General features: G+C 29.3%; 2 protein-coding genes and 1 pseudogene across 3 annotated transcripts; all 3 read left to right on the top strand.

The window, feature by feature from the left end:
• Positions 1–3,750: 3,750 nt before the first annotated feature.
• Positions 3,751–4,033, top strand: BDCG_17157 (uncharacterized protein; the record flags this gene model as incomplete). Its single annotated transcript, XM_045426306.1, has 2 exons — positions 3,751–3,778; positions 3,888–4,033. Coding segments are annotated over 2 exons (174 nt in total), but the record flags the coding sequence as incomplete, so codon positions are not given.
• Positions 4,034–11,741: 7,708 nt separating this feature from the next.
• Positions 11,742–11,830, top strand: BDCG_17156 (annotated as a pseudogene). The gene has a single exon. The product of its transcript is annotated as a tRNA-OTHER (tRNA).
• Positions 11,831–19,758: 7,928 nt separating this feature from the next.
• BDCG_17155 (uncharacterized protein) lies at positions 19,759–20,278 on the top strand (the record flags this gene model as incomplete). The annotated part of the gene is made up of 2 exons (XM_045426305.1): positions 19,759–20,090; positions 20,242–20,278. Coding segments are annotated over 2 exons (368 nt in total), but the record flags the coding sequence as incomplete, so codon positions are not given.
• Positions 20,279–21,782: the final 1,504 nt, after the last annotated feature.

Below are 21,782 nucleotides of genomic sequence, written 5' to 3'. Positions count from 1 at the left end.
ATTTTCTTTTTACATTTAATTGAACAAGGTTTCTACTTGAGTTTTGTTTTAAATCTTGAATAATGTATACTCTTCTTTTGTTTCTGTCAGCTTTCATTTCACTTATCTAAATAAGATTCTTTTATTTTTCTCTTTATAAAAGATCAGAACATAATTTTTTGAATAAATCTGCTTAATTCTGCACTCTTTTTTACAACTGAATCAGTCAATTCATTGTTATGAATATTCATTTAAGTAGAAACTCAGTACAGATGAATTATCAGCTTTGATATTCTTCTCTTTTGAATTTTTAAAACAGAGTTTAAGATCAGTTCAAGATTCATTTGATCATTATAAATCTGACTATTTCTAAGTCTTTTTAAAGCAGGTTGACTATCAGAGAATATTCATACCTCTTTTAAACTATTTCCTCTTTTATAAGATTTTATTTCAATGAGTTTAAAAGCTTTCACTATTATAAATAGTTCAGCATCAAAGACTTTAGATTCACAGTCTAAATTTCAGAAATCTGAGATAAAATTGATATTATCTTCAGTTTAAGCAATGTCTGTATCTAATCTATTCAAATTCTCATTTTTTGAGTCATCTGAATAAATCAGAATAGAGTCTTTTATATTAATTGTAGAAATTCTCTTCAAATGCTGTTCATATTTCTTCTCTTTAGATAGTTCACTTATTTGCACATCTATAAGAGATTCAAGCACACTCAAAATCAACCGCTTCACCACGAACTCGCTCGATTTTTCGAATAAGAACCCGCCAATAGATCCATCGAAAAGCCCTCGATCATACGAGCATTCTGACCCCATCGCCGACCGCATACCCTGTGTGGTGGTGGAGTTATCCAGCCAAATGTGAACCGGACGTTGTTCGAAACTCCTGTGTGGGATTATCCCCTGTTCTCCCCTACCACACCACAACCCCGGGCCAGAGTGCCATACAAATTGTAAGGTGAAGTGACCTAGCCATATGCACCAATCTTCTCAATTTTGGAAGATCCCCGATCTGTAGTTGTGGAGATATCCGAGGAGCAATCTCCGCGAAAACCCTGTCCATCTTTGATGTTTCAAAACACCAACACCAAGTCTCATCCTCGTACCGCCCTTCCCAATCTGGCCCATCCCCGGCAGAAAAATACAAAAAGATACCTCAGCGAGAATATCAAGCACATAATCAATGGACTCTTCTGAAGTGCAATCTCCACGGTCTGTCGCCAGTGTATCTAGACCTCAACACCAAGTCTCACCCTTGTACTATCATTCTCAATCTGGCCCATATCTGACAGAATGATACAAAAAGATATCTTGGCAACAGCATTCAATACATAATCAGTGAACAATGAGTCAACAGCACATCAATAACTATAAAATCAGTATATTTCAAGATCTGACTGAGTCTTTGATCCCTGCACAGTGAGATATATTAAATCTAGTTTTAATATCTCAATATTCAATAGATTCTGCAAGGAATTAAGAACAGTAACACTAGATTTCTATTGAATTTAAGAATTAACTCTATATTAATATAATCATTGACAAAGTCTTCTATTTTGAGATATAAATAACCAGTTTCTCTACATCCTGCTGACAATATTTATATTACTATATAGAAACAGACTTATATTCTCTATAATATCAAGACTCTGAAGAGAGAAAGTCTTGATAGAGAGTATACAGTAGTGTATATCTTAGCAGTTTCTATCTCATTCTTCTGCAGCAGTTAATGCAAAAAAAAAAAAGATCTTAGAAATAGTTTTTTACTTCTCTTGAAAAAGTAAGATGTTTTTCTCTGGATTTTACACAATATTCTTACAAAGAATTAAAAACAGAGTTGTTTTCTGTCATAATTTCATATTCTTTTAAGTAAGAATTACTTTTTCAGTGACTGAAGAGCTTTCATTAATACTTAATTCTTTTTTACACTCTTTATTAACTGATTTGAGTTGCACACTTGTTGTGTGAGAAGAATTGAATAATTTAGAATAAAATTGAATAGTTTTAATCAATTTCTCTGCAAAAAATTAATTTATTTTTTATCAGTTTTTCTCTCAAAAACTGTCATATTATCTGATTTATTATCAATTGATATCATACTTTTTCTCACTGTATCTTAAGAAAGAGACTGTAAAGATTTTATTGATTTATCTTAAAAATCAATTTTAGTTTATTAAATTCTCTTCAAAAATCTAATCTAGTTACTGAACTAGTGTGAAAAAAATCAGATATTTTATACATAAAAGTCTTTTATTCTTCTTTTGAAACAGTCTGACCAACTTTTCAATTGAAAACAGACTTAGAAATATCTCAATTATTATTATTATTATTATTATTCTTTCATTATACTCATATGCAAGCGGAGCTTATGATGAGTTCTTGCGTGATGTTAAATACAGGTCAAGTGTTAATTATACAGGAGGAAATACAGGTGTTGAGACCACGCCAAGATAACAAGAACATAGGAAATACAAAGGAGTGACAATTAGATACATGCGATAATAACTTCCCAGCCCAGGAACATAGAGCGATTTTATTGAAGCAATTTGTACACCTCTGTATTTATTGAGAACCTGAGGTTCTTGAGTTCCGGATTTAATGTATCCCCTGCGGGTTTCGAACTCACACACCTTGGTTTCCCATGCCAAGGCGCTACCAGGTGGCCGCATTAACCATTCGGCCACCGGGGCGAAATATCTCAATTGAAACAGTCTGATCAACTTTTCATTGAGTGAAAATAATGAGTTCAAAAATACACTCAGTTGATGTGAAAAAAGATGCTTTCTCAAATACTATTCCTGAGATTGAAATTCTGAAGAGAAGAAAGAAAGAAGAAATAGAGAAATAACAAGTTCTTGAAATACAGAAACTTGAAAAAGCAAGCAAGATTCTTGAAAAGCAGTGTCTGAGTGAGATGAATGAAGAAGTTCTGTTAATTCTTCATACTCAGGCTAGACAACTACAGAAGATGATCAAGTTCAAACTTGAAATCTCAAACACAGTTCAAAAAACATTGAAAATTTCTAGTACAATCACTGACTTCTCATCTTACTCTTCTTCTCTCTTCTTTTCTACTTCTTCTTCTTCTTTGAATCAGAAGAAAATATATGCTCAAGCAGCTGAATCTGCTGTCTCTAAATCTGCTGTCTCAAAACCTGCTTAAAATTCTGAGAAAACTGAGAAGAATACTGCTCATGTCTCTATTCATAGAAAAGTGAAAAAGAAAATGCAAAAAGAGAAAAACTTTCAAATCTTCAGAAATAGAAGACTTATTCTCAAAATCTCAAACCAGGACATTCTGCAAAGAAACAAGCTAAACTCAAATCTCATTTTCAGAATCAGAAATGAAATTAATCAGCAGTTTTTTTCTCAGTTGATGACTGATATTGAAGTTCAAAAATCAGTTATAGCTTCAATTGAGTCATCATTCTTTAGAAACTTCATCATTCTGACTACAATGTCTGAATTCAGTGCTGAATTCCTTATTCAGAATGAGAATCTCTGAAAGTCAGTAGTAGAATCTTTGTTAAACACAATAATTCTATCTGAAAGAGATGAAAAGTGAGATAAATTTATTCTTTATAATATTTCAGTTGAAATTTTTGACTGTGAAGAAGGAATGCTACTTCTCAAAAATGAATTGAAAGAATATAACTCTATTTAACTGAGAAAGGAGCCTGTATGACTAAATTCAATTGAGTTCAGACAAAGCAGGAGAAATGCCTCTGTTCTAGTATATATAAAAACACTTGAACAGTCAAAGATCTCTGAAGTAAGAGTAGCAGGTTTGAAAATGAGAGTTCATGAATACAAAGACTCAAGAATGAATCATAAAGCTCAAACACAGTGTTCAAACTGTCAAAGATATGAACACTTTGCAATCTTATATTTTAGAGACTCAAAATATGCATTCTGTGCCAGAGATCACAAAACTAGTAAGTATAAATGTGAAACATGCTCAAAAAGAGATGAAATATGTCAACACACTCTGCTTAAGTGCTCTAATTGCAAAGAAAAACATGCATCTAGCTCAAAAGAATGTATGTTTATTCCTAGAACTCAAAAGAACTGGAGAAAAGATGAAGCTCAAAGTTAATCTAGAACTGAAGAGAAGAGTCAAGTCAGTAGATATACAACTACAAGCTCAAAAAGAAGAAACTCTCAACTATCTAAATCTTCAAACTTCAATTCTTCAGCTAAATGTAAATAGAATTTGAATTCTCAAACTTCTGTTAAGATTAGAGAATTGAGAAATGACTCTGATGATAAACTAGATATAATGCAAGCAGTTGAGATTCTGATTTTTCAAAATAGTTATAATCTACTATCTGATGATAGTGACTAGATTCTACTCTATCTCTACTCTCTTTTAGTATGAATATACAACAAAAACAATAAAAAAAGTTTAAAAACTCTTCAAAAATCACATTTATTCAAAATAATGTGAATAGAAACTCAAATTGTATTTACTCTTGTCTTCAAATTGCATTTGAATAAAAAGTTGATTTTGTACTACTTCAGGAACTGAATTTTGATGCTGAGTAAAATTATATCATTTCTCATTCAAGCTACTACTGCTTTCTATCTCAAAAGTCTGAGATAAAGTCAAGAGTAGTAATCTATGAAAGAAAGAGATCAAGATATGAATTTAATCTAGATTTGATATCATGTCTGACCCTGATATTCTGGTGAGTGATATTATAGATAAAGAAAATGAGTTTGATACTATACAGCTCATAAATATCTATAATGAAAAATCATTGAAGAAAAATAACAATATCTGAACAATTGATAGAGGATTTCTAAACATAACTTTATCAAGAAACTCTATAATTGCAGAAGATTTCAATGTATATTATCTCTGATGAAATTCAGAATGCAAGAGAGCAGTGAGAGCTGATAATCTGATTGAATAGATTTTTGAGCATTCAATAGATTTGATTAATAAGTCTGATCAATAAACATTCTTTAGAAAAGGCATGAAGCAGAAGTCTATTATAGATCTAATCTTCATATCACAAAATCTAATGAAAAGAAGACTTGTAAACTGATTTATTAATTCAAATGAGACATCAGAATCAGGTCATGAGATTATTCAATTTGATATTGAACTGAGTGAAAAACAAATGAGTGAAAATCCTCTTCTCTCTAATCAGTATAACTTTGAAAAAGCTGATTGAAAAGCAGTTGAAGAAAGTATAAAACTGTTAAAATCTGAAAGACAGAATGAGCTATATTGAAATTCTGGTCAAGATATCTCAAATGAAATGCTTGAGAATATAGTGAAGCTTATTACATCTATTATTTTAACAAGTGTTAGAGATAATATTTCAAAAAGAAAATCTTCTGAGTATTCAAAATCTTGATGAAATGAGAATATCTTATCTAAAAGAAAAGAATTAGCTACTGTTAGAAGAGATTGAAAGAATGATGTAATATCTGATGAAGAGTTCAAAGCTGTCAGAAATGAATATTTTTCAGATATTAAAAGAGCTAAAACAGACTGCTGGAATAAATTTCTTGAAGAAGCATAAGAGAAGGAAGTTTTTAAAGCTTTTAACTATACTAAAACAAGAAGTGTAGCAAAACTTCCAGTCTTAGAATATGAGTTTCAGAATGAATCATATACAGCAAACTCTTTTGAGGAAAAATGTCAAGCTTTTATAAGAATTCTCTTTCAGAACTCACCAGATTCAGATTCAGATTTAGAGGAAGAGAATATATCACTTCTCAACTACATTGATGAAAATGACTGAGAATGATCTGATCTTATACAAGATGAATTAGAGTCAGCTATCTTCTCAAGCTCTGTTAAAACTGCTGCAGATCCTGATTCAATTAATCACTTAATTATTTAAAATATATATTTCTACTTAAAGAATGAATATTTTGAGCTCTTTTTCAATCTCTTGAAAAATGAATATCATTCTGAATGCTGGAGAGAAGCCACTGAAGTGATTCTTGCAAAACCTAATAGAAAAACTTCAATTTCTAAGTTATATAGAGTAATATCTCTATTGAACTGCCTAGAAAAGGTTTTAGAAAAGATAATAGCTACTTGACTATCTTTTATAAGCTCTATAGATGATTCTCTTTTATTCAGTGAATAAATCAGAGATAGAAAACAGTGTTCTGCAATTGACACTGTTCTCTCAGTTGTTTATAATATTCAAATAGCAAAGCATGAGGATCTGGTCTCAACTGCAGTTTTTATTGATATAAAAGAAGCATTTAATCATGTTTCAAAGTCAAAGTTAATTCAGATATTGAAGATATTAAAACTGTCACTTTCTCTAATAAAATGAGTTAACTGTTTTATATCTAAAAGAATTATACAACTCTTCTTTGATGAAATGAAACAAGACAAGACTGAGATAAAAAATAGAAGTATCACAGAAATCTTCAATCTCACTCATTTTATTTACAATATACACTGCATATCTATTCAAAAATAGAAATATGAGAATAGTGTGATCTCTGAGTTATATGAATGATATTGATCTAGTCTACCGCTCAAAAACTATCAAAGAGAATTTAAAAGTAATTGAAGAAGCTGCAAAGAAAATCTTTGTTAGAGCAGATATCAATCAAATTCAATTTGATATGAATAAAACTGAGTTAATTCATTTCTTTTCTAGATTCAATGAGAAAGAACTATCTCTAACTCTTTTAAATAGAGAGATTAAACCCAGTGTAAATGTCAAATGGTTAGAAGTATGATTAAACTTCAAGTTGAATTTTAAATATCACATTCAACAAAGAACTGTCAAGGCAGAAAGACTATTGAACAACATAATCAGACTATCAAATACAGAGAGAGGTCTATCCTTCCAGGCTATGAGACAGTTATATATAGCCTGTATTACATCAGTAGCTGATTATGAAGTTCAAGTTTGATGAAATAATTAAAAGAATTTCACTGAACTCTTTCAAAGTCTGCAAAACAGAGTCTTGAGAAGAATTCTGAGAGCATTCAAATCATCTTCTATTAAAGCAATAGAAATTGAAGCTTCAATTCCTTCTCCTGCTATTAGATTTAAAAAGGCCTGTATGAACTATGCTCTGAGAGTTGTAAAGATGAGCTTAAATCATATAATCAGAGAAAGAGTCTCTTCTTCATTTTCATCAATTAACTCTGAAAATGAACTGAATTGAAATAGATTTCTTGATTGAAATGAAAATAATTCTTCAAAGAAAATGTCTTCTCAACTGTACAGACTATACTCTCTGATTAAAAATCAATTTTCTTCTTTAAATGTTGAAAAAGTTGATCATGAGAAGTTATCTCTCTGAAGAGAAAAGCTTGAATCTCTTATAGACTTACAAATAAGTGAACTATTAAAAGAGAAAGAATATAAACAGCATTTGAAGAGAATTTCTACAATCAATATAAAAGACTCTATTCTGATTTATTCAGATGACTCAAAAAATGAGAACTTGAATAGATTAGATGCAGGCATTGCTTATACTGAAGATAATATTAATTTTATCTCAGATTTCTGAAATCTAGGCTCTGAATGTGAAGTCTTTGATACTGAACTATTTGCAATAGTGAAAGCTTTCAAACTCATTGAAATAAAATCTTATAAAAGAGGAAATTGTTTGAAAGAGGCATGAATATTCTCTGATAGTCAAGCTGCTTTAAAAAGACTTAGAAATAGTCAGATTCATAATGATTAAATGAATCTTGAACTGATCTTAAACTCTGTTTTGAAAATTCAAAAGAGAAGAACATCAAAGCTGATAATTCATCTGCACTGAGTTCCTGCTCATATGAATATTCATGGCAATGAATTGGCTGATTTAGCTGTAAAAAAGAGTGCAGAATTAAGCAGATCTATTCAAAAATTATGTTCTGATCTTTTATAAAGAGAAAAATAAAAGAATCTTGTTTAGACAAGTGAAATGAAAGCTGACAGAAACAAAAGAAGAGTATACATTATTCAAGATTTGAAACAAAACCCAAGTGAAAATCTTGTTTAATTAAATGTAAAAAGAAAATATTCTCATCTATAATACAGCTGAAACTAGAACATGGCTATTTCAAATCTTATATACAAAGATTTGATGATAGATTTGACTCAATAGAATGCTCATTCTGCAATACAAATGAGAATTCTGAGCATATTGTAATGCACTGTGCATTATACAATAGTCTCAGAGTTAGATTGAAAGAGAAGTATGATTTAAATCAATTAAATATAAGATTCTTATTCTCAACTGAGACAGGAATTAAATACTTAATAGACTTTCTATCAGAAACTCAAGCAGCTACAAGAAAATGGCTAAATTCAGAATTGTCTGAATATGAAGAGGAGGAAATCAATCAGATATAGTCTGTTAAAACAGCTATACACTCTCTTTTAATAATTTGTTTTGTTATAGTCTCTCTTTACTTTATCTTTTTCTTTATCTTTTTCTTTCAATTTCTTTCTATCTATCTATTTAATGTGTCTATCTTTGAGACTGTGTTCTTTTTCTCTTTTCCTTTGTCATGATATTGTCAAATGGTTTCAAAGTATCAAAAGATGTTAAAACACTGCAATTTATAAACAGTTTTTGTATTCTGAGCTGGAATTTTCTGATTTTGCATATCTGAAATTGATGAATGTATAATAGTTAACTTTACAGACATAGAAAAAACCCTGAGAACTAAAAGTTCTCAGATAGATGTCATAGTCTCTGACTGTATACATCTATAATTGAAGAATAATAATAATAATAATAAAGAGATTCAAGCTTTTCTCTTCAGAGAGATAACTTCTCATGATCAACTTTTTCAACATTTAAAGAAGAAAATTGATTTTTAATCAGAGAGCATAGTCTGTACAGTTGAGAAGACATTTTCTTTGAAGAATTATTTTCATTTCAATCAAGAAATCTATTTCAATTCAGTTCATTTTCAGAGTTAATTAATGAAAATCAAGAAGAGACTCTTTCTCTGATTATATGATTTAAGCTCATCTTTATAACTCTCAGAGCATAGTTTATACAGGCCTTTTCAAATCTAATAGTAGAAGAAGAAATTGAAGCTTCAATTTTCATTGCTTTAATAGAAGATGATTTGAATACTCTCAGAATTCTTCTCAAGACTCTGTTTTACAGACTTTGAAAGAGTTCAGTGAAATTCTTTTAATTATTTCATCAAACTTGAACTTCATAATCAGCTACTGATGTAATACAGGCTATATATAACTGTTTCATAGTCTGAAAGAATAGACCTCTCTCTGTATTTAATAGTCTGATTATATTATTCAATAGTCTTTCTACCTTGACAGTTCTTTGTTAAATGTGATATTTAAAATTCAACTTGAAGTTTAATCATACTTCTAATCATTTGACATTTACACTGAGTTTAATCTCTCTATTTAAATGAGTTAGAGATAGTTCTTTCTCATTGAATCTAGAAAAGAAATGAATTAACTCAGTTTTATTCATATTAAATTGAATTTAATTGATATCTACTCTAACAAAGATTTTCTTTGCAGCTTCTTCAATCACTTTCAAATTTTCTTTAATAGTTTTTGAACTATAGACTAGATCAATATCATTCATATAACTCAGAAATCACACTATTCTCATATTTCTATTTTTGAATAGATATGCAGTGTATATTGTAAATAAAATGAGTGAGATTAAAGATTCTTACAGTACTTTTATTTTTATCTCAGTCTTATCTTGTTTTATTTTATTAAAGAAAAGTTATTTAATTCTTTTAGATATAAAACAGTTAACTCATTTTATTAGAGAAAGTGACAGTTTTAACATCTTCAAAGTCTGAATTAACTTTAACTTTGAAACATGATCAAATGCTTCTTTTATATTAATAAAAACTGCAGTTGAGACCAGATCTTCATGCTTTATTATTTGAATATTATAAATAACTGAGAGAACAGTGTTAATTGCAGAACACTGTTTTCTATCTCTCATTTATTCACTGAATAAAAGAGAATTACAGATAGAGCTTATAAAAGATAGTTAAGTAGCTATTATCTTTTCTAAAATCTTTTCTAGACAGTTCAATAGAGATATTACTCTATATAACTTAAAAATTAAAGTTTTTCTATTAGATTTTATAAGAATCACTTCAGTGACTTCTCTCTAGCATTCAGAATAATATTCATTTTTTAAGAGATTGAAAAAGAGCTTAAAATATTCATTCTTCAAGTAGAAGTATATATTTTGAATAATCAAGTGATTAATTGAATCAGGCTCTGCAGCAGTTTTAACTGAACTTGAGAAGATAGCTGACTCTAATTCATCTTAAGTAAGATCAGATCATTCTCAGTCATTTTCATTAATATAGTTATGAAGTGATATATTCTCTTTCTCTGAATCTGAATCTGATGAGTTTTGAAAGAGAGTTCTTATAAAAGCTTAACATTTTTTCTCAAAAGAGTTTGCTGTATATAATTCATTCTGAAACTCATATTCTAAGATTGAAAGTTTTGCTACATTTCTTGTTTTAGTATAGTTAAAAGCTTTAAAAACTTTCTTTTCTTATGCTTCTTTAAGAAATTTATTTCAGCAGTCTATTTTAGTTCTTTTAATATCTGAAAAATATTCATTTCTGACAGCTTTGAACTCTTTGTCAGAAATTATATCATTCTTTCAATCTCTTCTAACAGTAGTTAATTGTTTCCTTTTAGATATGATATTCTCATTTCATCAAGATTTTGAATACTCAGAAGACTTTCTCTTTGAAATATTATCTTTAATACTTGCTAGAATAATAGATGTAATGAGCTTCACTCTATTCTCAAGCATTTCATTTGAGATATCTTGATCAGGATTTCAATATAGCTCACTCTATCTTTCAGATTTTAACAGTTTTATACTTTCTTCAACTGTCTTTCAGTCAGCTTTTTCAAAGTTAAACTGATTAGAGAGAAGAGGATTTTCACTCATTTATTTCTCACTCAGTTTAATATTAAATTGAATAATCTCATGATCTGATTCTGATGTCTCATTTAAATCAATAAATCAGTTTACAAGTCTTTTTTTCATTAGATTTTATAACATAAAGATTAGATCTATAATAGATTTCTGTTTCATGTCTTTTCTAATGAATGTTTATTAATCAGACTTGTTAACTAAATCTATTAAATGCTCAAAGATTCATTCAATCAGATTATTCACTCTTACTACTCTTTTACATTCTGAATTTCATCAGAGATGATGTGTATTGAAATCTCCTGCAATTATGAAGTTTCTTGATAGAGTTCTGTTCAGAAATTCTCTATTAATTATTCAGATGTTATTATTTTTCTTCAATAACTTTTCATTATAGATATTTATGAGCTGTATAGTATCAAACTCATTCTCTTTATCTATAATATCACTCATCAGAATATCAGAGTCAGACATGATATCAAATCTTAGATTAAATTAATATCTTGATCTCTTTCTTTCATAGATCACTACTCTTGACTTTATCTCAGACTTTTGAGGTATAAAGCAGTAGTAGCTTGAATAAGAAATGACATATTTTTACTCAGCATCAAAATTCAGCTTCTGAAGTAGTATAAAATCAACTTTTTATTCACATACAATTTGAAGATAAGAATAAATACAATTTGAGTTTCTATTCACATTATTTTGAATAAATGTGATTTTTGAAGAGTTTTTAAACTTTTTTTATTGTTTTTGTTGTATATTCATATTAAAAGAGAGTAGAGTAGAATCTAATCACTATTATCAGATAGTAGATTATAACTATTCTGAAAAGTAGAAATCTCAACTGCTTGTGCCCCGGTGGCCGAATGGTTAATGCGGCCACCCGGTAGCGCCTTGGCGTGGGAAACCAAGGCGTGTGGGTTCGAAACCCGCAGGGGATACATTAAATCCGGAACTCAAGCACCTCAGGTTTCTAATAAATACAGAGGTGTACAAATCACTCCAATAAATCGCTCTATGTTCCTGGGCTGGGAAGTTATTATCGCATGTATCTAATTGTCACTTCTTTGTATTTCCTATGTTCTTGTTATCTTGGCGTGGTCTCAACACCTGTATTTCCTCCTGTATAACCAACACTTGGCCTGTATTTAACATCACGCAAGGACTCATCATAAGCTCCGCTTGCATATGAGTATAATGGAAGAATAATAATAATAATAATAATCAACTGCTTGTATTATACCTAGTTTATCATCAGAGTCATTTCTCAATTCTCTAATCTTAACAGAAGTTTGAGAATTCAAATTCTGTTTATATTTAGCTGGAGAATTGAAGTTTGAAGATTTAGATAGTTGAGAGTTTCTTCTTTTTAAGCTTACAGTTGTGAGTTTACTGGCTTGACTATTCTCTTCAGTTCTAGATTTGCTTTGAGCTTCATCTTTTCTTCAGTTCTTTTAAGTTCTTGAAGTAAATATACATTCTTTTGAGCTAGACGCATGTTTTTCTTTGCAATTAGAGCATTTAAGCAGAGTATGTTGACATATTTCACCTCTTTTTGAGCATGTTTCACATTTATGCTCACTAGTTTTGTGATCTCTGAAACACATCTATGTTTAGTTTCACTATATAACAGATACAAACATCTTTTAGATCATCAAATTCTGCAAGAAGTCAGAGTTTTAATAAGAGAATACACTGAAGATTATAATATCTTACAACTGAAGATTTTATCATTGCATAGTAGTATAGATCACTGTCTATCATGACTTTCATATTATACATGTTATCAATCACAGTAGATATAAGAATCATTTTCATTATCATCTTCTCTTTAAATTGTTGTTATCTGATCTCTTCAAGCTTCTATTTACAAATTTGAATAGAAGCTAATCTTTTCTCTGTTTCATCAGAGTATTCTCATAGTTATCTTCTGAATCTTTCTTCACTGTAATATGCTTTATGCGGACAGATGCTGATCTTTCTCTCAATTGTGAAGATATATAGATTGATTAGCAGTTGAAAGCAATGTGTTCTGATTAGTTACAGTTGATATACACTTCACATTGATGTTGATCAGTGACTTCTTCAGAAGTGATCTCAGAAACTTGAAAGTCTATTCAAGCAGTAAAAACTCTTACTTATGTGTAGATATTTATGTCTACTCAATTCATGACATCTGCATCATTGTTATTCTTCAGCACAGATATATAAGTGACTGAGTTATTTCTCAGCACAGATGTGTAAGTATAATGTCTTCTGTCACTGTTCTGTATACTCTTAAGCTTGATAAGACAGTTATTCAATGTCTGAAGCTATGTGCAGAAATCTTTATAAGTCTGATCTTCATCTATACTTACAAGAGCCTGTAAGAGTTCAAAGATCAATGTCTTCTTAAGCATGCTAATCTTCATTTAATTCTCTCAAGATTGATCATCTGCTTCTAGAATCTTGATGTTGAAGTCAGAGATAAATGTTGTAAGAGAAGTGTTTCTCTGTCAGATACTCTGTAATTAATCTAATACTTTCTATTACATGACAGTGTCTCAGAACAGAATATCAAGATATTTCATAATATTATCAGATATTTATAACACTGATTCACATGCTTTTATTCATGAATGAAACTTCTGTTTCACACAATTCTTCAATCATTCATTAATATATTAATCTTGATTGATTAATAAACTGATGAAATCTTCATCTACACTCAGTTTCATGAGCATTTTCATTCTTCATGATAAGTAGAGAGTGAGATCAGAAGTATTAAAATATACAGAAGTATCTAAGCATTCTTTCAGTACTTTTATATTTAATTCTGTAGATGTTGAAATTGTATGAGTTAATTATTGAATCTCTTTATATTGAAGTTGTTGAGTTGCATGCATATCAGCTATTTATTATTATTATAACTTTAACATTACTCAGAGTCACTGTGATATCACATCTATACTCATGTTCAAGAGTTTCATATTATTATTAGACATGATTATATTAATTGTTGAATATATGATATCTGTGAAATCTGAAGAAGTGTAATCATATTCTCATATATCTGAGTGTCAGAACTCTTGAGTCTTTTGCTAATATTCTCTTATAAAATCTTACTCTCTTTATAAGATCTTGTTATAAGATTAGAGTAACTGATAAGTAAGCTTCTATCTGAAAACTATCTGAGAACTCAGTGTCTGCTTAACTGTTTGACTATTTCTCTATTTCTTATATGTTGTTACATATTCAGATATCTCTCAATGAATAATCATTTCTAATGAGAAGATGATGCATGAATAATCATTTTCTAATAAGAAGATAATGAACATTTTTATAGTGTAAGAGGCCTATACTGAATAGATTGATATTATATTAATAAGTCTTATTTAACAAAGATAAAAATGTTAAAGAAGGAAAGAAAGAGAAAGTGCAAGAATCAGCAATTAAGATGAATATTTATACATGTATGTAATGATGTACGCGGTGAAGCTTCAGAGTGGAAGAATATACATGTGTTCATAGTGACTGAGAATCAGCGATCAGAAATGACTGAGAATCGGAGCATATATTACGCGCGTTTGTAGCGTGAAACAGAAGAATCTATGAAGTGTAATGAAATAGTCTATATAATTGATCGGGTGCAGCCCGCTATAAATACTATTATATACTTAACTTCTATATTTTATCTTTCTATCATGAATACTTCTAGTAGTTAATAGTATATATTATATTAAGCTGCAAATATCTGAATAATTATCTGTAAGCACTTATTCTTACACAGGCTTAAGAGACTGCTGTTAATTATATGAAGTGTTAATATATCTAGAATAATAGAGAGAGTTCAGACTTATTTATTATAGAATCTATGACTAGAGAAGAATCTAATTTCACTGTATATATTTATTTACAGTTTTACACAGTGTAAAGAGACAATCAGTAATAGAAAAGATATAATAAGAAAAGATTATAATATCTGAGTTCTCTGAGTGTAGTATTGAAGACAAACTGCTGTAGAAGTAGTAGAATACTGTAAAGAAATGAATTAATCAAGAGACTGATTTTATAAGCAGTGAACACAGGCTTTTGACACATTATTCATTCTTGAGAATCCATGAGAGATGATTAATCAGATGCATTATCTATTCAAGAATCTGTACAGAGTAGATTGTTAATCAGATGTATTATCTATTCAAGAATCTGTACAGAGTAGATGATATAATAGTGCAATGTCACAGAATTACACTTCACTTAATTCTACACTAATCAGTGAGCTGTATTCGCGCCAAGAACCTCAAAAAGGAAATTCTTCACTTTTAATAATCAGGGTTTTCATCATATATTTGCTTCGCTTCGCTCCGCAAATAACTCTCTTTTATTCAGTGAATAAATGAGAGGTAGAAAACAATGTTCTGCAATTGACACTGTTCTCTCAGTTGTTCATGATATTCAAATAGCAAAGCATGAAGGTCTGGTCTCAACTGCAATTTTTATTGATATAAAAGAAGCATTTGATTATGTTTCAAAGTCAAAGTTAATTCAGACTTTGAAAATATTAAAACTGTCACTTTCTCTAATAAAATGAGTTAACTGTTTTATATCTAAAAGAATCATACAACTTTTCTTTGATAGAATGAAATAAGATAAGGCTGAGATAAAACTAGAAGTACTGCAAGAAGCTTCAATCTCACTCATTTTATTTGCAATATACACTGTATATCTATTCAAAAATAAAAATATGAAAATAGTGTGATCTCTGAGTTATATAGATGATATTAATCTAGTCTACAGCTTAAAAACTATTAAAGAGAATTTGAAAGTGATTGAAAAAGCTGTAAAGAAAATCTTTGTCAGAGCAGATATCAATCAAATTTAATTTAATATAAATAAAACTGAGTTAATTCATTTCTTTTCTAGATTCAATGAGAAAAAACTATCTCTAACTCTTTTAAATAGAGAGATTAAACCCAGTTTAAATATCAAATGATTAGAAGTATGATTAAACTCTAAGTTGAATTTTAAATATCATATTCAACAAAGAACTGTCAAGGCAGAAAGACTATTAAATAACATTATCAGATTATTAAATACAGAGAGAGGTCTATTCTTCCAGGCTATGAGACAGTTATATATAACCTGTATTATCTCAGTAGCTGATTATAAAGATTAAGTTTAATGAAATAATCAAGAAAATTTCACTGAACTCTTTCAAAGTCTGTAAAACAGAGCTTTGAGAAGAATTCTGAAAGTATTTAAATCATCTTCTATTAAAGCAATGAAGATTGAAGCTTCAATTCTCTCTTCTGCTATTAGATTTGAAAAGATCTGTATGAACTATGCTCTGAGAGTTATAAAGATAAGCTTAAATTATATAATCAGAGAAAGAGTCTCTTCTTCATTTCTATTAATTAACTCTGGAAATAAACTGAATTGAAATAGATTTCTTGATTGAAATAAAAATAATTCTTCAAAGAAAATGTCTTCTCAACTATACAGACTATGCTCACTGATTAAAAATCAATTTTCTTCTTTAAATATTGAAAAAGTTGATCATGAGAAGTTATCTTTCTGAAGAGAAAAGCTTGAATCTCTTATAGACTTACAAATAAGTGAACTATTTAAAGAGAAAGAATATGAACAGTTATTATTATTTTTATTATTCTTCAATTATAGATGTATGCAGTCAGAGACTATGATATCTACCTGAGAACTTTTAGTTCTCAGAGTTTTTCCTATATCTGTAAAGTTAACTATTATACATTCATTAATTTCATATATGCAAAATCAGAAAATTCCATCTCAGAATATAAAAACTGTTTACAAATTGCAGTATTTTAACATCTTCTGATACTTTGAAATCATTTGACAATATCATGACAAAGAAAAAGAGAACACAGTCTTAAAGATAGACACATTAAATAGATAGATAGAAAGAAATTGAAAGAAAAAGATAAAGTAAAGAGAGACTGTAACAAAATAAATTATTAAAAGATAGTATATAGCTGTTTTAACAGACTATATCTGATTGATTTCCTTCTCTTCATATTCAGATATTTCTGAATTTAGTCATTTTCTTATAGCTGCTTGAGTTTCTGATAGAAAGTCTATTAAGTATTTAACTCCTGTCTCAGTTGAGAATAAGAATCTCATATTTAATTAATTTAGATCATACTTCTCTTTCAATCTGACTCTGAGACTATTGTATAATGCACAGTGCATTATAATATACTTAGAATTCTCATTTACATTGCAGAATGAGCCTTCTATTGAGTCAAATCTATCATCAAATCTTTGTATATAAGATTTAAAATAGTCATATTCTAGTTTCAGCTGTATTATAGATGAGAATATTTTCTTTTTATATTTAATTAAACAAGATTTTCACTTAGGTTTTATTGTAAATCTTGAATAATGTATACTCTTCTTTTGTTTCTGTCAGCTTTCATTTTACTTATCTAAACAAGATTCTTTTATTTTTCTCTTTATAAAAGATCAGAATATAATTTTTTGAATAGATCTGCTTAATTCTGCACTCTTTTTTACAGCTGAATCAGTCAATTCATTGCCATGAATATTCATATAAGCAGAAACTCAGTGTAGATAAATTATCAGTTTTGATATTCTTCTCTTTTATATTTTCAAAACAGAGTTTAAGATCAGTTCAAGATTCATTTAATTATTATAAATCTGACTATTTCTAAGTCTTTTTAAAGCAGCTTGACTATCAGAGAATATTCATATCTCTTTTAAACTATTTTCTCTTTTATGATATTTTATTTCAATGAGTTTGAAAGCTTTTACTATTACAAATAGTTCAGCATCAAAGACTTCAGATTCACAGCCTAAATTTCAGAAATCTGAGATAAAATTGATATTATCTTCAGTATAAGCAATGTCTGTGTCTAATCTATTCAAATTCTCATTTTTTGAGTTATCTGAATAAATCAGAATACAGTCTTTTATATTAATTGTAGAAATTCTCTTTAAATGCTGTTCATATTCTTTCTCTTTAGATAGTTCACTTATTTATAAGTCTATAAGAGATTCAAGCTTTTCTCTTCAGAGAGATAACTTCTCATGATCAACTTTTTCAATATTTAAAGAAGAAAATTGATTTTTAATCAGAGAGTATAGTCTGTACAGTTGAGAAGACATTTTCTTTAAAGAATTATTTTCATTTCAATCAAGAAATCTATTTCAATTCAGTTCATTTTCAGAGTTAATTGATGAAAATGAAGAAGAGACTCTTTCTCTGATTATATAATTTAAGCTTATCTTTATAACTCTCAGAGTATAGTTTATACAGGCCTTTTCAAATCTACTAGTAGAAGAAGAAATTAAAGCTTCAATTTTCATTACTTTAATAGAAGATGATTTAAATACTCTCAGAATTCTTCTCAAGACTCTGTTTTACAGACTTTGAAAGAGTTCAGTGAAATTCTCTTAACTATTTTATCAAACTTGAACTTCATAATCAGCTACTGATGTAATACAGATCATATATAACTGTCTTATCATCTGAAAGAATAGATCTCTTTTTATATTTAATAGTCTGATTATATTATTCAATAGTCTTTCTACCTTGACAGTTCTTTGTTAAATGTGATATTTAAAATTTAACTTGGAGTTTAATTATACTTCTAATTATTTGATATTTACACTGAGTTTAATCTCTCTATTTAAAAGAGTTAGAGATAGTTCTTTCTCATTGAATCTAGAAAAGAAATGAATTAAGTTAGTTTTATTCATATTAAATTAAATTTAATTGATATCTGCTCTGATAAAGATTTTCTTTATAGCTTTTTCAATCACTTTCAAATTCTCTTTAATAGTTTTTGAGCTGTAGATTAGATCAATATCATTTATATAACTTAGAGATTGCACTATTCTCATATTTCTATTTTTGAATAGATATGCAGTGTATATTGCAAATAAAATGAGTGAGATTAAAAATTCTTATGATATTTCTATTTTTATCTCAGTCTTGTCTTATTTCATTTCATTAAAGAAAAGTTGTATAATTCTTTTAAATATAAAACAGTTAACTCATTTTATTAGAGAAAGTGACAGTTTTAACATCTTTAAAGTCTGAATTAACTTTGACTTTGAAATATAATCAAATTCTTCTTTTATATCAATAAAAACTGTGATTCAAAGGTTGCTTAAGCCAGCGTACGATTACAGGCATACGCCGGCTTCTTATATATTGTAATATCATACGCTAAATTAATTAGTGACCGCTATGGCTCTCTTTACATTTGTACGCTAGTAGTTTGAAAGCGGCTGCATTATTATCCGACAGTCATACATTCTTCTAAATCACATTCTCTCTTACCAGATTCAGTCACACTCATGTGATCATGTTGTACACTCTAGCTTTATGCAGATTAGCTTATCACTAGCATTTCATGATTATGTGATCTATTTCTGATTCAGCTAGCATTATGTGTACACTCTCACAAAGAAACTTTCACTATATTACATCACTTATTCACTAATTTTTCTTATTCTTCAATCATCATCTCTATCATTGTTATTATTGAACATCATCATTTTATTCAAGATTTCTATCTCTTCTTCTGTTCAACTCTTTTCATCTGTTCATCTATCACATTGTATGCATTTCTGATGATGGCTTCTCATTCTCATAACAAGTGTTCTTGTAGTGCTCATATCAGGCAGTTTATTAGCAGTAAGTGTAATATGTTATGAAACATGGCCAGGACTTGTTTATCTTCTAACAATCATCAGAACATACTATTATGAATGACACATCTTCTTCATCTTCTTATATGTCTCTGACTCTCTTTTCTTTAGCAGCATCTGATCATGTTTTTCTGATTGTATTATATGATTGCAGATGCTGATTTTTTGATTCACATAGAATCTTCATATGTTAACAGATTTATGTCTGCTAATGATCATGATTTCAATATTAAATCATTAATTGAGAACTTGAAGAATGTGATAATAAAGAAATTGTCTGTGCTATGTGTGACTGAGTCTTCTGTGTCTCTTCTCACTCTCTCTGTTTCTTTCTCTGCTGCTCTCTCTCAATCTTCTACACCTGTCTCTGTGTCTAGTTCTTCTGCTTCTGCTATCTCTGTTCCCGCGACTCTCACTTCTGTCACTTCTGATTTTATCATCTCTGCTTTCATTATCAGCTCTCCTCATTTCAAGAAGATATTACATAGACTTAATAAATTATATCTCTCAGTGTGTATACTCCCGCTCTTCTTACTGACTCTCAGAATAATTTATTATATGAAGACTGTGTACAACATAATTATCTGAAGCTCAGTTACAGACACTGATTATTACATTCATTTTAAATATTCATAATAAGACAATTGTTCATTCATATCAGAGAATCACTCTTCTTCTCAATAGTATTAAGATTGTAAGTCTTTTTCTTTTTCATCTTTTCTTTCTAACACTGATTTTTCTGTTCTTAGAAGAAATCATTATGAGTTTTACTATGCATGAAGTCATGATGTTCACAGACATCAAGAAGCTTTTCATAATTATAAAGTTTAATATTGCAGAGATATTCACTCTGATGAATTTCTTCAGAATGATAGATCTGTATCAGCCTATTCTCTAGCATCTGTCATTTGACTTTATGATGTAGATGAAAGATATCCATGTTTTCAGAAACAGAAACACAGATGTCATACTCTTTTATATCTATGAGTGTGAGACTTATACACCTTGTCTGAAATGTTATCATGAGAATGAGCTGTTCACACACTGTGTTCTGCTTTCTGCATTCTCTCATGTCTCTCTCTCTCTTTCTGAGAAGTCTTGTGCATGTTGTAATTGCATGTACAACTCTAAGACTAGCAGATGTTTGTTCAGTAACTGTTCTCATCTCTGATTTTGTAATTTTTGTATACTAACAATGATTCTTAGTTGCTTCAGTGTCAGAGATTATTCTGATTAAAAATGATAATGCTGCTGAGACTACTCTCTTCTACTCTTAAGCTTTTCTTATCACTTTCTCTTCCTTCTCTGCAGGGAAGGTTGTGTGCACACTGAGTTGTAAGCATTCAGCTCTGAGTAACTCTCACTATCATTTGTCTGATTCTGCACCTTCTTCTTTCATTTCTTCTACCTCTGTTCTCTCTGCTCTGACTTCTGATTCTGCAGATTCTGCACTCTTCTTCAATTTTTCTATATATATGTGTATGCATTTCTATATTGATATTTCAGTCAATCTTGTGATAAATGACATTAATGTTGTACACAGAGCAGTAGAGAAATCAGAGACATATGCAGCATTGTTGTAAGAGCAGCTTACAGCTCTTGAATCTCTTACAGATCTTGAGTTTTGAGATTTCCTTTATTTTTGATGTTTTTCAGATGATATGATGTTGAAAATAGATTAAACATGTAGTGTATGAAAATGAATGAGATATGTATGATAATATTTATCTTTTACAGCTGACTCTTACAGTTGATGATCAATTCATTATTTCTTTTCTTACACTTTTTCTTTATCTGCTAGTCACTACTCTTACATAATCTCTATATAATACAGTATTCAGTGACTAGGTTCAGCAGCTTTCATCTTTTGTGATTCTATCTTATGCATTATACTGTCTCTCTTCACCTGCTTAGATCACTACAGTGAACAGCTCATTAAAACTAATCTCATTCAATCTCTGAGTATTCTCAGGAATTGAGATGACTTGATCTCATGTATTCATGAATATTTCAGATAGTTTATTCTTTATGATCTCTGTGATTGAACTGATGTAAATAGTTGAATTTAACTCTGAATTTCTTTTTCTTCTGTAATCTGACTTATGTATAAGTCTGCTACTTTGAGACTGCTCTTTACTGTATTATACTCACTGTCTGTGATATGTTATTGTATAACTGGCTACAGTCTCATCACTTATTAAA

This window comes from Blastomyces dermatitidis (assembly GCF_000003525.1).
Source record: "Blastomyces dermatitidis ER-3 genomic scaffold supercont1.5, whole genome shotgun sequence".
Taxonomy (NCBI): domain Eukaryota; kingdom Fungi; phylum Ascomycota; class Eurotiomycetes; order Onygenales; family Ajellomycetaceae; genus Blastomyces; species Blastomyces dermatitidis.
This window is presented reverse-complemented; position numbering and strand designations above follow the sequence as displayed.